This window comes from Eleutherodactylus coqui, chromosome 5 (genome assembly GCF_035609145.1).
Source record: "Eleutherodactylus coqui strain aEleCoq1 chromosome 5, aEleCoq1.hap1, whole genome shotgun sequence".
Taxonomy (NCBI): Eukaryota; Metazoa; Chordata; class Amphibia; order Anura; family Eleutherodactylidae; genus Eleutherodactylus; species Eleutherodactylus coqui.
The window spans coordinates 238,542,215-238,560,268 of NC_089841.1; the positions used below are offsets into that span (position 1 = coordinate 238,542,215).

At 44.1% G+C, this 18,054-nt stretch overlaps 1 protein-coding gene across 1 annotated transcript in view; it reads right to left on the reverse strand.

The window, feature by feature from the left end:
- MUSK (muscle associated receptor tyrosine kinase) overlaps window positions 1–18,054 on the reverse strand; it is a 136,310-nt gene that overhangs the window by 69,259 nt on the left and 48,997 nt on the right. The window contains exons 4-5 of the mRNA XM_066604382.1: window positions 17,050–17,177; window positions 13,165–13,306 (exon numbers count right to left, since the gene is read on the reverse strand). Coding sequence (XP_066460479.1) covers window positions 13,165–13,306; window positions 17,050–17,177 — 270 coding nt within the window. The remainder of the gene's footprint in view (window positions 1–13,164; window positions 13,307–17,049; window positions 17,178–18,054) is intronic.

An 18,054-nucleotide genomic window follows, 5' to 3' on the forward strand; every position in this document is an offset into this window, starting at 1 on the left:
ACCCCCATGTGGTTCATGTAGCCGGCTCAAGGTTTACTCAGCCTTCCATCCTTCCAAGGTCAGTAAAATGAGGGGTGGGATGTAAAGATGACTGGGGAAGGCAATAAATCACCCCGAAAAAACAGTCTGCCAAGCAAACGTCACGATGTGACGCCATTACTCTGTGCTCGTACCAGGAAACTTTAACTTTACCTTACAGTAATGGCTGAAGGTAATTACATGCAGCGAGTTATTATTTGTGCTTCTTCACTAACACAACATTCTAAAAAGAGATTTGAAAAAGAAGTTTTTTCTTCCGTGAACCAGCAGTGATATAAAAGTAGATAGTTTGTATCCGGAGGCACTGGATGAACCATTTCTATATTCAGAACAAATATTGGCCTATGGTCTATACTGAGCAAACTAACATTCCAAAGCAAAACGGAAGGTCAAGTCATTCCAGGACAGAGTGGCATCTTCTGTCTCTTTCCGTTCCACCTTTAGTGAAACTTTATTCTCGCCTGAAATGTCAAATACTCTCAGTAATGATTTTGGCTGTGAATACCAGCACACCACTTGACCTCTTTTTTTAGTCTTGAAGCTGATTACACGCAGTCAGAAAAACGCTACCTCATGCTCGTAAATCCAGCAAGCAAAGGAATATGCTGATGTATTCCTCTATATCAGGAGATGCCATGCTGCATTTAGTTATGAAGCTCACATAAGAGGGAACACAGTATCATTATGATCAGAACATTCCTGCAGGAAATGGAGCAGAACAAGTTGCTTGGGAAAAGTTAACTTACAAAAAAAACCAACCTAATATTCTATATTACCGTTAAGAATACAACCTGTAACAAATAACCATAACAACCAATGAGACTGCAGCCCCTATTTTTTGTGAGATGGCTGGAAGCCAAGGAGGCAGCGGAAGGGGTAACATGAAGCTCCTGGACCATGATGCCCCCAACTATGATGCCATTTTATAGTCTAGGTGTCATATGTAGGCTCTTCCCAGCGATGGGGTTCTAGCCTGGAAAGGAAAGAGATGGATAGTGTGTGCCGAGCAGAAGGAAAGAGATCCAAGGTCTGCCGATTGCGTTGGTGTGATCCAACCACCAAGTGTCTTCTACTGCATCCTGACTGAAGCACCAGAGCTCGGAGGCGTAACTTGAAGCTCCTGGGCCCCAATGCAAAATCTGTAACAGAGCCTCCAACTGTTGTGCTTTATTCATAGTACTGGGCTCCCTATATGGAGAAGATAGGCCTTATGGGCCCCCGAAGGCTCCTGAGCCCGGGTGCAACCATATCCCCTGCATCCCCTATAGTTACGCCCCTGCAGAACTGTCTCACCAGCAAAGGGACTACCCGTACTTGGAATAGTGTAGCGCAGGAGCAAAAGTCACAGGAAAAAGTAATACTACAGATAGTAAGCCGAACTGATACTGGAGGCCACCATCAGTTAGGGCAGATGAGTGCTGTCTCTGTCTTAAAGGGTCAGCACATGCTCCTAAATTCCATCCCCACCAATCCATGCAGACCTCTGCCTCTATTAGGCATCCTTTCCCCAATGGAAAATGCCTTAGCAAATCAGTCCATACTAGCCATAATGACAAAGCCACTGTGCTCCCTGAACCCAGTTTTGTTTATATGACTGGGCTATTGCTCACTGTCAGCCTTTACCCTCTGTCTGGACCTTGTTTCTGCATCTGTGCCACTAGATGTCTCCCCCCTGTGTAGCATCAGCCACCACAACACAAGGAATATCTGTGCAAGTAATGGCTTGGATACCATGCAGCAAAGACCGTATCCAATTTGGAGAGATGAAGGGGGAAAAACAGGGTTTTCGAGGTGCTGGCTCCACACTCATTGTCAAAAAAATCCATCACCTAGAAGAAGTTGTCAGAATTGAATGAAACTTTCTCTGTGTGGTTGTAGCATTGATATAAGAGATTACAATATCAGAGCAAAAGGAGAATTTATTGTGGAAAACTGACCCCTTGTAAGGAGGCTCTAGTACCCTGTTGTACCGCCTCTAGCTTGGATACAAGATGTGATATGGGGGCATGGAGGCTCTAGTACCCTGTTGTATCTATCACCTCTAGCTTGGATACAAGAAGTGATACAGGCGGGAATGGAGGGTCTAGTACCGTGTTGTACCACCTCTAGCTTGGATGCAAAATGTGATACAGGCGGGCATGGAGGCTCTAGTATCCTGTTGTACCACCACGTAAGTGTGGCAATGTAGTTGAGACATTCCTGTGACCCCCTTGTGTGTGCGGCCGAGCATTACCCTACTGGAAGCCTCTTGGAAGCCGCCATGAGAGGAACACATGTGGCTGCAGGATATCCTGAACATATCGCTGAGCTGTCATTGTCTCTCGTACCACTACTAGGGGTGACTGACTGTCATATGCAATGGCCCCCAGACCATCACACCAGCAGGGGGCAGTGTGCTGCTTCACAGCAAAGACAGGATTAAGGTGCTCATCCCTAGCTCTCCAGACATGAACATGGCCATCGTCAGTGCCCAAACTAAACCTGGATTTGTCACTAAAGATAATCCGGTTCCACTCAGAAGCAATCCAGTTTCATAGTTCACGACACTACTGTATACGGATGTGATGGTGGGTGTCAAAGACAGTACATGTAATGGACACTATGAGACCAAATGTCCTTCAGTGCCTGGAAATGGTTTCGACAGACACAAGAGCCGGTAACGATGGTGCAACTTGTCTCTGGATGACGGACAACAAGGCATTTGAAGCTGCTTGTGCTTGTAGGACGATCAGATGATCCTCTGCTCTGCTGTATTGTTGTATATGCTGCACAGTTGACTTCAACCACTGCCTTATACCGTTGCAGCTTTCAGCACAGTGGCTTACTAATTAGACTTTTCATCGCTGGGGTCCTGGGTTCAAATCCTACCAAGGACAACATCTGCATATATGTTCTCTCCCGGACTCCAAAACATAAAGATAGGTGACTTTAGCTTGTGAGCTCCAGTTGGGACAGAACCCAATATCAAGTGGTGTAAATAAAGGTGATTATCATTATTTCAGGCCTCTAGATTTCAGATATGACTTGAAAGCTTCTGCACTTTTTTCTATGAGCATCAATAGGCTCATACCATTTTTGTTCTTAGGAAACCAGAACTGCCTGGAAGTTTCTGGATTATGTAACTATGAAATTTTCCAAATACTAACAACATCCAAAGATTAATAACATCATTTTCATGTAGTAACACTGACATTATTTATTGCCATACATTCTTGACAAGTTGTTACAATGACACTTGAGAAAGACCTTCAACATAGTTTCTTACTTCTTTTTCTAATTTAGACCAAATAAATGGAAAGGGTTAACACTTCAGCATTATTTTTACCTTTTATGGCATTTCTCAGGATTTTTTTTATAATTGCTGAGAGCTAACAGAGAAAAGTGTGCATCATGAGCATGTACAGTTCCATACAAGGGGCTTCCTAGTCAGGCATCGTTGACCCACGTAGTGCCATAAATTGCCCAGTATGGTACCACTTTCACTGTGGAACTGCAGTCTAATATAAGGCACTGCTCTCAAGACTCGTTATATTATACAGGGTGATTCAAGAGAGAGGACCAAATTCACTTCACCGAGGTACCCTGTTTCCCTGAAAATAAGAACTACCCTGAAAATAAGACCTAGCATGATTTTTCAGGCTTTTTGAGGATGCAGAATGATTTTTCAAGATTTTTGAGAATGCTTGAAATATAAGCCCTGCTCCAAAATAAAGCCCTAGTTACAGGTAATGAAAAAAAAAGCAATTTAAATAGTGTCCAGGCAGCTATACATGTAAAAAAGTGAACTCTTTTGGAGCAAAAATTAATATAAGACACTGTCTTATTTTCAAGAAAACAGGGTAGGAATTGTCTGTGTTGAGTATCAAGAAGCCCTTCACAGTTATAGACACATTAAAATAATGATATTTATTAGGATTAAATTAAAATTAGACTAGGGCTTAACATAAACAAAACAACATGCAACATGCAGTTTCTCATTGTTACTGGATCATATTTGCGATAGGCTTCAGTAAACAAGAATTAGAGGGGCTGGCCTCATGTATACCAGTCAATATAGTGAAGACTCAATAGAGGAGACCAAATCACTGTAAAATGACACGAGCCGTAAAGTAAGTCATACTGAGAACTAGTAGGCAGAACAACAATTGGTCTACCATATGATTCATATAGCTCAGATGCACAAATGGCAGTGTCCAAATTCCACTACTGGAATTAGTTAAATATCGTTTCATCAGGAACCTTATACATAATGTTTCCTAGCTGACATTGTGATATATAGCTAGCACCTATAGAGCTGGTTTAGCATGCACCCTCATGGTGAGTAAAGAGCCCTAGCTGTATTATGCAGACTAGTTACCAAAGTGCCACAATAGAGCCATGCATAGAGTTACAATAAACTAAAAAGTGATTTTGGATGAGAACTGCTGTTTCACTATAGAGTCCAATAGAGACCTTCTGTTCTAGCAGAAATAAATATGTTCAGCAACGAGCATCAATGCTGAATGTTAGAAAGGCCCTATCCCTAAGTTCAACTCCTAAACAACTTCTGGTTCAAATGACTAAGAGCCCAGAAACCAGGTAACTACCTAAATAAAGGTGATCAGGACCAAATTCAGGTGCCTACTTTACCCTTAAATTGCATTCAAATTGCCCCTATGACAAATATTCCCCTATTTCTGCTCTCCTCAATTAAAGTACACATTTTGAACTGAATAAAGCATTACTTTATGGTACCTGTCACTGAATTATACCCACCCAATTGACTAGCCGCCGGTCAGGTATCAGTGCCGGGTGGCCTTTCGTCTGCCTTATATTTTCTCTCCTAATCTCCTGATGATCCGGTATCGATACGACCAGGGAACCTTGTAGAGCCGTGTAAGGGAGATTAGAACTAAGGATGATCCAGCTTGAGTCTGGCAAGTCCGGTTTTAGTGTGTAGCTCCTTCTTCCATTGTATCTTTATTTAAGATTATCAGTAAGACTTTTGTAAGTTTAGTCAGATTGGTGGTATCTTTAGTTGTAGTATAGGGGAGTCCCAACTGGCACCATTATTTGTATATTGCTACCCTATGGACCTTGGGGGTTTAGTTAATTAATTATGTTCCTCTCACTGTGATCTTTGCATTTGAAGATTAGGAGTGACCAATACATCATTTTTGACCTGAATTGGGTGTTTTTTCTCTTTTTTTGTCTACCCCCTTTGTAGGGGGATCATGTATCTGCAGTATAGGTATCTTTCCTGCAGATATATTAATCTTAGGGTTCATCCAGGGAACAGTCTGATTGCCATTAGGGAGTCAGGAAGGAATTTTTTCCCCAAAAGGGCTAATTGGCTTCTGCTCTTGGGGTTTTTTGCCTTCCTCTGGATCAACACAGGAGGATAAACAGGCTGGACTAGATGGACATTGTCTTCATTCGGCCTAACGAACTATGTTACTATATTATTGTATCTAACATTTATATGATTATCTGCTCAGTACTTTCATTTTTAATCTAGTTTAATAATAGTTATATTTTAAAGGTTCTTTCTCAGTGAGTGGGCTGTTGTAACTTTCATAATAAGTCTATTTAAACACCAAGGAGGTATGTACTGATCATGTATACACCCATAGGCAGTAAACAAAAACAAAGAAATTATACTATAGATGTACCCACTACACTCCAGAGTCTTCTTTGGTTATTTAGTGAATACTTTATGATCCAAGTCTAAACTACGTACTTCACCAATGGGGTGAAGGAGGGAGCCCCCTCCCCAAACCCCATGGAAGCCGCTGTCTGCATTGTTCCTGGGTCTTCATAGCGCGAGTGATATACATCTGCAGCAATTTGTACTAATACCTTGGCAGCTCAAACATTCATGTTCACTGTATGTCACCAAGGGGTTATTCCCTTGGCCATTCCACAACACACATCTTCTTTTTCAACCATTCTCCAGTTGATTTACATGTGTGGTTTGGGTCATTGTTTCGCTGCATCACCCAAGTATCCTCAGTTGGAGGTCATGGACTGCTGCTCTTAATTTTCCTGTAAAATGTTATTTGCTATATCTTAGAATACATTTTCCCCTCAATAATCACAAGGTGTCCAGGCTCTGAGGCAGCAAAGCAGTCCCAAACTATGATGCTCCTTCCACAATGCTTCACAGTTGAATGAATTCCGCTGTGGGCTCCCACATGCGGAATCCGACTTAATCATGTGCAGCCGGCCTTAGACAGAACTAGAATCTCACAAATCTCATTTGTCCAAGCAAACAAGCTAGTGACGTCATCACCACTTTCTTCGCGCTCGGGCAGCCTGTTCAGACTACAAGATTCTAGTTGAGAATCGTACAGTTCTCGTTTACTTCTTGTTCCGTGTTTAAACTGCCAGACAAGTAAACGAGCCGGCGCTGATTTTTATGCTGAAACTGAACGATGAATGAGAACCTCAAGATTCTCACTTGTTGTTCAATGGCTGTCTTGCAATAAAACGGAACAATTATCATTCACTTTTAGTTCCTTTGAACGATTTTGTGAACGATAATCGTTCTATCTAAACGCACCAACAGAGGGTGATAAGAAAACACAAAGAGCCGTATCACTATAATCGCTGTTCCTACCTGACATAACTGTGTAGTTGATAGAAAAAGCAGGACTGCCAACAGCGCAACTTTTCTCCGGGATGTGGCAGGACGGGTACTGAACATGGGCGTAACTATAGAGGGTGCAGGGGATGCGGTTGCACCCTGGCCCAGGAGCTTTAGGGGGCCCATAAGGCCTCTCTTCTCCATATAGGGAGCCCAGTACTATGAATAAAGCATTATAGTTGGGGGCCCTGTTACAGGTTTGGCATTGGGGCCCAGAAGCTTCAAGTTATGTCTCTGTGCAGCATGGCTTAGGTATGGGTACGGGTACAGATACAGATAGAGGGGGGGCCCAGCTCACGTTTTGTATCAGGGTCCCTGAGCCTTTAGTTACGCCCCTGGTACTGAATGCAAAGTCACCTTGGAGGGCCTGATCCAAAGTAAGCCCCCTTAGACGATATGGGGATCCACGCATGCGCATTGGTGCTGCTGGAATGCGCGGATAGAGGAACCAGACGCCATGACAATCCCAGACCCAGGTGGAGCAATGAGGGGAGGTAACATTCTGATTTGTGGATTATTAACATTTAGTCTGTATATAAATGTGTATGTGTATCTTATGTCTTTATGCTTGGAAAAGACACTTTTGAGTCGAAACATTGCTGACTGAGGAGGAATAAAGAATACATTTTTATTGCACCTATTATGCTGTCACCACCATTCTATTTTCTCATAACTGTGTAGTTGGTCTGCTGGGAATTGAAAAGCTTTTCGTGTAAAAATCGTACTAGAAAAATTGTACCATATATCCCAAATTTTATGAAAGCTTTCAGGACTCTCTATTTTTAAAGATAATGTTTTCATAGGGAATGATATTGTTAACCATATGTCTCCATTGGGCCATAGTTGGAGGTCATCTGTCTATCTATTTCATTGTCACTGATTTGCGTTCCAAAAAAATACGTGGTGTTGCCATTGTTCCGTGTCCAGAAGGCCCAATAAACAAATCTCTGCAATTCTCTGTGCATCGCACTTTGCATCAAACATTTTGAATCTCAGTGCATTCCAGCATCAAATATATAAAATCAGCATCAGGTGCAAAACATCTCTGACATTAGGAATTGGTTCCTCTACCCATTCGGTACAGTTTACAGGGAAAGCGAAAAAAGTTTGGTACCGTGTTAGCCTGTAGAGCTAACATGGTGCCAAAAATAGGTGATGTTATAGCAAGCTTTCGAACCTGCGCAGGGAACAAAGGGTTCCCTTTATAGGTCTGAAAACTCACTATAACATCATGTATTTTTGGTAGCCATTAAAAGGTATTAGAGATGAGCGAGTAGTGCCTTAGCCGAGTATCTCCCCGCTCGTCTCTAAAGATTCGGGGGCCGGCGCGGGTGACTGGTGAGTTGTGGCGGGGAGCGAGGGGGGGAGAGAGGGAGAGAGAGATCTCCCCTCCGTTCCTCCCCGCTCTCCCCCGCCACTCCCCGCTCCCCGCCGGCCCCCGAATCTTTAGAGACGAGTGGGGAGATACTCAGCTAAGGCACTACTCGCTCGAGTAATGTGCCTTAGTGAGTATACTCGCTTATCTCTACAAGGTATCATATCTACAGGATGACTTGGTTTCTCTAACTGAGAACAACCACACTTTAGTCTGCTGGGAGTAATGTAACATTGATGCAAAATGTATAATTGAATGAGTTTGTTATCGTGTAACAGTATTTTTCACTCCACAAGCAGAAAACAAAGTTGTTGTTTCCATTTGTGTTACAGGAGGTGAGCTGTCTGTAAATAATGGGCTGAGAAAGTGTATTTCCTAGACTGAGAAAGGTAAGGCTCCAAGTGGATGCTGCTCCATTGTGCTTCTCTGACATTCTGGAATGGATGAAGCCCTGAGAAACTAGGAAACTGTGAAAGAAGTAATTAAGGCATTTGCATTTTCATTACTGCTTTAAAGAAACCAAAACAATAGATGGAGATCATTCAGTCCTTTGACAAAGCTACTTTATTAGCCTTGGCAGTGTAGGGCTTGTGTAAACAGCTCTCAGCACAGCAGCCCTCTACTGCTTCCCATACATGGTTGTAGCAAAAGTAGATCAGAATGCCTACTGGGAATGAGACCTCAAGTGATTTAAAATACCTTTTAGATTTTTCAATTAGTGCTTCTTTAGATTAACATCATTTACATGCTAACCATACTCTCTATTCTGGTCTGTGAGATCATGGTTGTGGTCCAGGGGATCCATCTAATGTTATCTTCCCCTTTACATTAAAGACTAGCAGTGTGTCTCTTTAGGAAATTAAACTGTGGCTGGCACCATTGTCAATTCAATTTACTATAATAAGGACTCCTTCCCACGGACGGATTTCCGCTGCGTGATACGCGGCGGAAATCCGCTGCGTTGCTTGCAGCTATTAGGTTCTATTGAATTCCGGTGGAATTCCGCGGAAGATACCGTGAAACCGCTTCCCCACCTGCCGCCAGCCGCGTCATCTGACGCCGTGACGGGCTCCGCCGTGGAATTCCGTGGCGGAGTCCGTCACGGCCGTGTGAAGCCGGCCTCAGGGTGCTCAAATGGAACCCACATGTATACATACAAACTTCAAAAACAAACGAGTGAGACAGCACATAGCCATAGCACTATGCACGATTACATATCAAAAATTTCAAAAAAGTTTTTTAAAACATGCACCAAAGACAGATACCATAAAAACATTTAACCCCTTAAAGGAGATGTCTCGAGGAAGCAGTGATTTTTTTTTTTTGCCCAGTCCCCCTAATTAAGCATACATTACTAATTACCCCTGTAAATGACTTTCCTAGCTGGTTTGTACTTACCGTTCCAGCGTTTCAGCAACTTATAAAAGTTTCCCCAAGATGGCTGCCGGCTCTTTCCCCGTCGCTCGCTGCAGCCCGACGTGCGCGCTCCCGAGACGCTGCCAGCTGTGTCTCCATGGCAACCGGACGCCCCGCAGCCGCCGACCGGACCCACCGCAGCCGCCGACCAGTCACCCACCGCCAGGCAGCAGGTAACCGGCGCTAGCCCCCGGCTCCCCAGCGCTACGCTCCCGGCTCCCCAGCGCTAGACCCTCAGCCCAGGTGAAGGCCCCGGAGCCCAGCGCTAGGTTCCGGAGCCCAGCGCTAGGTTCCGGAGCCCAGCGCTAGGTTCCGGAGCCCAGCGCTAGGTTCCGGAGCCCAGGTGAAGGCCCCGGAGCCCAGCGCTAGTTCCCCCGGCCTAGCGACAGCCCCCCCCGGCCTAGCGACAGCCCCCCCATCGCAGCGACAGCCCCCCCCGGCCTAGCGACAGCCCCCCCATCGCAGCGGCAGCCCCCCCCATCGCAGCGACAGCGACGACAGCCCCCCCCCGGCGCAGCGGCAGCCCCCCCGGCCCATCACTTACCTGGACGGCAGGACAGCTGGACGGCAGGACAGCTGGGCGGCTTCTCCGGACAGCTGGGCGGCTCTGCACCTTCCTCTAACAGAGGATGGTACAGAATGGCCGCTCCAGCGCGCTCCCGATCAGTGACAGCTCATCTGCGCATGCGCAGAAGAGCTGTAGCGGGGAGCACACTGAAGCGGCTCGTGCTGAAAGGAGAAGACCGGACTGCGCAAGCGCGTCTAAAAAAGCAAGCTGTCGGCGAATTTAGACGGAACCATGGAGACGAGGACGCTAGCAACGGAGCAGGTAAGTGGAATAACTTCTGTATGGCTCATATTTAATGCACGATGTATATTACAAAGTGCATTAATATGGCCATACGGAAGTGTATAACCCCACTTGGTTTCGCGAGACCACCCCTTTAAGGACCAGGCTGTTTTGTACCTTTTTAGGAATTTTACCCATGTGGTGGTTTTACTGCCCTATTTATTTTTCTTAAAGGGGTTGTCCCGCGAAACAAAGTTGGGGTATACACTTCTGTATGGCCATATTAATGCACTTTGTAATGTACATTGTGCATTAATTATGCGCCATACAGAAGTTATACACTTACCTGTTCCGTTGCTGGCGTCCCCTTCTGTATGGCCATATTAATGCACTTTGTAATGTACATTGTGCATTAATTATGCGCCATACAGAAGTTATACACTTACCTGTTCCGTTGCTGGCGTCCCCGTCTCCATGGTGCCGTCTAATTTTCAGCATCTAATCGCCCGATTAGACGCGCTTGCGCAGTCCGGTCTTCTCCGTGTTGAATGGGGCTGCTCGTGCTGGAGAGCTGCTCCTCGTAGCTCCGCCCCGTCACGTGTGCCGATTCCAGCCAATCAGGAGGCTGGAATCGGCAATGGACCGCACAGAAGACCTGCGGTCCACCGAGGGTGAAGATCCCGGCGGCCATCTTCGCAAGGTAAGTAAGAAGTCACCGGAGCGCGGGGATTCGGGTAAGTACTATCCGTTTTTTTTTTTCAACACATGCATCGGGTTTGTCTCGCGCCGAACGGGGGGGCTATTGAAAAAAAACAAAAACCCGTTTCGGCGCGGGACAACCCCTTTAAGCTATCAAAACTACTTTTGCTGCTTTTTTTTCCCATGACATATAGGGCTTTAAAATTTGTATATTTACGCTAAAATAAAGTATGGGAACGGGTTCCTCATTTTGTTTTGGATGTTCTGATATATAGTATGTATGGTTTTGGTTTACAGGGCACATACGGTGACAGTTTTGGTTAGCATCGGCTTTGGGTTATTTTCTTTCTTATGTATATATTGTTATTTTATTCTGTAATTTTTATTTACTGATGTATGTAACTATGTTTTTTTTTACTATCTATGTCCTCCATGATATCATATAAAACCTCTGGGGGACATTCACATGCTTTTTGTTTTTTTTAATTTGACACTTTCCCACTGTAGCTGGGGCATCCATACAGTAGTGTAGTGTGGATAATATTTGTACTGTGAGCATTGCAAGAAGTATGTGTGCAAAATACACACATTGTAGGCGAAGTTTTATTAACAGTGTCACATAATGAGCATGCAGCTTTGTCATAATTAACCTTTGTAATGTTTTACTAAGGCCTCGTTCACATGAGCGTTGTTTTGCACACATCCGTACTGCACAAAACGCAGCGCTGCACGGATGTGCAGAAAAACATGTAATTGAAGCTCCGTGCCAATTGCTTTCAAAGGGGCTACTGCCGGCATCCCTGTTGAAAGCAATAGGTTGCAGGCACCCCCACAGTGATTTGGGGGGAATGGCTTTAAATATAAGCCCATCCCATAAAATCATCCCTAGCATGTGTAAAAAAATATACAAAATATATACTAACCTCTCCACCACTGTCGGGGCTCAGGTGCATGTAGCCGCTTGGTCCCTCTGCACTACCCTGAAGCTCTTTCAGCAGAAGGGGATTTAAAAGCTAAAAGGGCTGTGTCTGATTGGCTGAGGGCTGTGACCAATCGCAAGCAGTGCTCAGCCAATTATTGAATGACAGCTGAGTGCTGCCTGTGATAGGTCACAGCGCTCAGCCAATCACAGGCAGCGTTCAGCCAATCATTGAATTATGAATGGCTGAGTGCTGCCTGTGATTGGCTGAGTGCTGCTTGTGATTGGCTGAGCGCTCAATCAATCAGACACAGCACTTTCAGCAGGCGGAGATTTTAAATCCATGCCTGCTGAAAGAGCTTCAGAGCACCTCAGGGGGACCAAGCAGCTAGACACGCCGAACCTCAACAGCGGTGGAGAGGTGAGCATATATTTTTCTTATTTTTTTACACACACTAGGGATGATTTTCAGGGAAGGGCTTACATTTAAAACCCTTCACTGAAAATCACTGCAAGGGTTGCTAGAAACCCATTGCTTTCAATGGGGCCTCTGGCAGCAGCAGTGGCCCCATTGAAAGTAATGGGAGAACATTGTGATCCTCTGCCACAGCTGTCACAGCTGTGGTAGGGGATTTTTTATTCCCCACAGGGAGTGCCATCATTACAGAACACTGTGACAGTGTTCACGGACCTATGCGGTTCACGCATGTCCTATCTTTTTCAAGCGCGCACATTTGCATGCCTGTAAAACACAGATATGTAAACACATCATAGGAAACCAATGGTTCTAATAGACGCATGGCTTTGTGCACACATATGTGCGCTCATAAACACGCTCGTCTGAACGAGGCCTAAGAGAAAAGTATCACACAAGCTGTAGACTTTGAACTGTTGACTTTGTGGGGGATGCCACACTATACAACCTCTTGTGTTGGAAACAATAAAACAGAAGAGCTTGGATACATCATCACTTGAGTGTTTCTCATTGTTTTCTTCTCCAATGCATCAAATAATAAATAAGCATACCTGATTGATAAGGCTACAACATACCTTGAGTATCATCTAAATTAAATGAATACTTCCACACTATCTAATATTTGCATGATGGAAAGAAAGAAATTTGGAGAGGTTTGAAACTACAAATTAAGTAAGAACACAGGATTTCTAATAACACACTTTAGCTGCCATGCAGCCATCCTGTCATTCCTGTCAGACACTCCTTGGTCGTACAGGCAGCTTATTTCCATGTTGCATTTTTCTCTACGTAGATCTATATTTCTGCTAAATAACATATCTCTTACCTTCCACTTCCAGCAGTGCGGGTTTGGAAATTGCAGTTCCAAGGCTGTTCTTAGCTATACAACGGTACTGACCAACATCTTCTCTTTGTACTTTCTGAATTCTCAGGCTTCCAGAATCTAAAATGGAGATACGAGCATTCTCCTGCAAATATAGCAATAATTCACCCTTCAATTATTCTGTGAGCTCAGTCATTTTTATACAGTGAATATTGATTAATATAACATCTCCGTAACTCAACAGTGATTACCGATAATTTTAATTATTAGTAGTTGAAGGAAATTGTGGAGCCTAACAAAAAAATATTCTGCTGTGTTCATCCTCAGGTTACCTTTTGCATGGTCACTACTCACTAGGTAAAATTCAAGAAGAGATGAAGGGTAATCGTTGCATAGCAATACTATATTATGTGCTGCCATTTGATATATATATATTATTTTAGAAATTTCTTCTGCAATGTCTGCTTTAAACTAATATAAACTACTGTTTGTTAGGTCTGGCAGATGTGGGCATCGTTCTCTGAATCTGTGATTGCCTTATTTCCAGCACTGTCATGGTTAAATTGGTTCTGCCTCTTCCACCCAGCTGCAGATTGTTGATCATTTCTTTACCAGTATATAGAGGCCTCATATATGCACGTGTCGCAGCTACTCCTGTTTGTTCCTGTGTTGGCAGTTTATGCTTGGTCTACAGTTTGCCAAAGTATTCCAGCTTTGTCCTGAACTTGCTCACTCCTTGGTTCTGTAGATGGCGTGGTGTTATCCAACTTCTTGGCTCCCTGGTAACCAGTCCTGGCAGGGTTAATCAGTGCTTAGGTTCCTGTGCAGGGCCGCCCTTGTCAGCGCGAATTCTCTGTTGTTGATAGGCAGGGACTTTCCATCTCCTGCTTCCAGCATTGGCTAGATCCCCTGGTCACCTTGCATTCCAAGTCACATCTTCCAGCGGTGAGCATTTGGGTTTCCAGAGTCGGCTGTCTGCTCTGCCAGTCTGTTCTGTTGACTGGTTGGGTGACACAGCGGATCCACATCAAATCCTTAACACTGTTACATTAAGGAACGTGGGCGATTATAAATGAAACAAAGTTTTTCAGAGAATGAAAATGAACAATAAACCAATATGTAACCAACCAGTAAGAATGGATATATCCAATAGTACAATGGAGACATCTTGTTACTAGTCATAGATCAAAGACAAAGAGAGTACATAGAAGATATGATAAGGATTGTGAATATGTATAGGGGGAGAATTTCAACAACACATCCTATCATATGGTGTTGAGCTCGTCTTTGTATGATAATTAATCATCAGTGAACAGAAAAGTCTTTGTAAGATGTATAGGAGGAGATTTATTAACCCTTTCCAATCCAATTTGTATCCTTGTTTTCCTAGAGGGCCTACCCTTTTTCTGCTGTTATACAGCAGCGCTATATACTGGCTAAAGCCAATACTGCATGAGGTGACACGTTGGATAGGCTCCGACAGCAGAGAGGCTAGCAATATACAGTAAGAGAACCACGACGGGCGTCTTCAAACATCGGAGCTGTACAGCCTTAAATCATAAGGTCTTTAGACGTCAGACAGTGGATTGGAAAGGGTTAAAAGTAACCTGTCACGGGGTTCATGTTATCCAAGCCCCAGGACAGATATGCACTATGCCCCCACGTACAAACCGTTCATATTCTCGCATCCAGCGGGAACCTGAATGATTATCACTCAGTGTAAATGCATGCCCTGTCTGAACGATGAAGAAGAACTCATTCGCTTCTCATTCATCATTCAGTTTCCGAACTTTAGATTGTCCCGTGTAAACAGGCGGTTGTTCATTTATAAATGACTGCCTGCTCACTGTAAACGGAGGCGGGTGGGCCAGAATGCTCTGCCTCTGTTCACTAGCGATGATCGTTCCTGTGTAATAGAACAGGAATAACTTTCCATGGGATGACCTGTCGGGCGTCTGTGCCCGACAGATCTTGCTGTGTAGAAGGACCCCTATTTTGAAATGCTGTGATGTTTCAAAATAAACACACTTTGGGTGCCTGCACACGAGCGGAAAGTCCGCGGCGGGATTTCCCGCAGAATTTCCGCCGCTGAAAGCATCCATAGGATTGCGTTAACAAACGCAGACGGCCGTGATTTGGCCGTGCGAAATCTTGCGCGGCAAAGAAGTCGCGGCATGCTCTATTTCTGTGCGGAGCTCGCAGTGCCCCGCACAGAAACGTCACTCACCTGCCGCCGGCTCCGGTCTGCGCATGCGGCTGCCTGGCAAGCCGGCACATCAAACAGCCGGAGCCGCGGGCGTGGGTGAGTACGCACTGCTCTCTGCAGGCGCTCGGGTCGGGTCCCGCTGCGAGAATCCTCGCCGGCGGATCCGACCCGCCCGTCTGCAGGTGGCCTTTGAAGTACGCCAGTTTGACTCAGGAACGGAGCTCTTGAGGCAGAGAGGTGGGCTATGCCGGCCTCTCTCCACCTGCAGCATGTTGACTGACAGCTGCTCTCCCTGCTTGTATATAGGGAGAGAACTGTCAGTCAATATACTGCAAGTGGGGAGAACCAGTGCCACCCTCCTCTTTGACTCAAGAGCTCTGTTCCTGAGTCAAACAAGCCAAACTTCAAAGTGTGCTTATTCTGAATTGCCACAGCAACTCAGAATAGCACTTACATTGGGACACTGTGCATATCCATCCTGGGTTCATGTTGCCCATGTTTTGGGCAGCATGATCTTGGTGACAGGTTCCCTTTAAAACTAGAATTCAAAGTGCACGCCATTTCATACATTTGGTGCATTTCAGGCCATCCGTCCACTGAAAAAAAAAATCTATGCCAGCCATAAACTGGAGTATTTTTCTGGTATAATTTCTACGCCAGTTTCTAGTGTAAATTATACATATATCTATTGGGCCGGGGCGGTCATGCCATCACCAAACAAGCCATGCAGCCTTTTATTAAAATTGTGCCTAACTTTTAAAAAAAGCAAATAAAAAGGGAGGTCCACCATTCTGACCAACGTTATCTTGGCTGCAGAAACACATCTGCAGTTCCAACCCATTTTACTCGGATCCATAGTGGTAACAGTTCCACTTTAATTGTACAAGGAGTTAGGGAGATTAACAAACCGTTGAGGGGCGGAGATCATCACAGGAAGTTGCCTCATCGTGAAATTTACTGAATGTCCCTTTCAAACACATGTAGTATGTTTGGTCTTAATAGAAGACAGCCGGGACTTAGAGGCATAGTTACCAAACCTTGGGTATCCCTATAGCCTTTGCATTATCTATATACGGCAATTTTATACTTTGAAGTTCCGGTTCCCTTTTCTCCTACAAAAATAAACTGTTATACCTGTTAAAACATTTTTGAGCAGCTTCATTGTCAGCATTTAGTTGTTGCCGACTTTCCCTATACGCTACCATGAACAGAAATATTTGCAGACTGAGGGCTTCTTCACATGGGCGTGTTTTCGTCCCATTATGGGGCTGTGATAATCAATAGTTTAGTTTTTACTATCAGGATGCTTATCTGTTGGAACATGGAGGCATGGACAACAAAAGATAGGACTTGCCCAATCTCTCCTGCACATAGTTAATATTACTTGCGGGAAAGATAGGGCGGGACCTATCTTCTAACTGTTTTATTGAAACTCACGCACTATAACGCAGAGTTTGAATACTCCGAGAGGAAAAAAAATGTTCATGCGCAACTACACTTCCATAGCGGTCAGCATAGTTACACGTACATCTGTGTGTTTTTGCCCTGATACTCAAAAGTATCAACATGGAGTTTGATTTCGACAAAGGTGAACCTAAGTTCTAATAAGGTTTAATAAAATATTTAGTAATTCCACATTTTCCATTAAAATATATTCATCTTTTTGCAATTCTGTTGTTTACCTTAACAGCATTTTCTCCTTTCATCCATGAAACAGATGGTTTTGGATTTCCCAGGTTATTGCAGGGAAGGACGGCTTTTACTCCTTCTATAAGCTTTACATTCATTGGAGGACGGGTAATTTTTGGTTCTAAAATCATAAATAAAAGCAGGTGATAATAAATAGAAACACCTACAAAATTAAGAAGCACAATGGACATCAATGGCTGAACAAAAGACAGCATCTCTTGAAGGAGCGTAGGTGGGGGCACCAGACTTCAGGTTGGCTATCATAAATGCTGCTATTGTATTATTTGGCTATTTGATATAATGTAATAACTTTTGGGGGGCTATTTGTGTTAAACTTTATAGAACACATTGTTTTCTCTCTAAGTACAGTTGCACTTCCATTTTAATATTGTTTTTAGTATGAGAGTTTTTTTTACTAATTCTAATGTGTCTTTTGGCAGCCATGTATCTGTTATTTGCACTTTATTCATGCATGTGCACCTTTAGTCTGGTTTTTATTATGGCTTTATATCTTCCTGGTTATTTTTTAAATAGTTTGATAAAGATTGTCTTGTTATTATATAATGACTGGCTGGGCTGTGATTCTTGTAGCCCACTTGAACCAGCCCTGGCAGTATCTGTCTTATCTGCAGACTGTCACCTTCTCTGCTTTGCAGCACCCAACGCCTCTCCTGCTCAAACACTGAGTTCCTTAGTCCTCTGGGGCAATGTCTGGAACAGTTTACTTTTCTCTAACAGTCAGACCCTGCAGAAAATGGCATTTTTGGATGGCCTCTCCAGAACCTTTCTCGTTTACAACCGAACTCTCTGGACTGACTTTGTGGTGCAGTTACAAAGCCTCTTATAGTCCTGATGTCATCCTTTTCTGAAGTCCTCACTGGGCATTTTGGTGCAATATTTGGAGCATGTGGTGAATTTGGTGCAGGTTTTTGTACATTTCTGTCCATTGTCCAGGCAACCCTTTCAGGGCTAGTCCCTTACAAATTGAACACCTATTG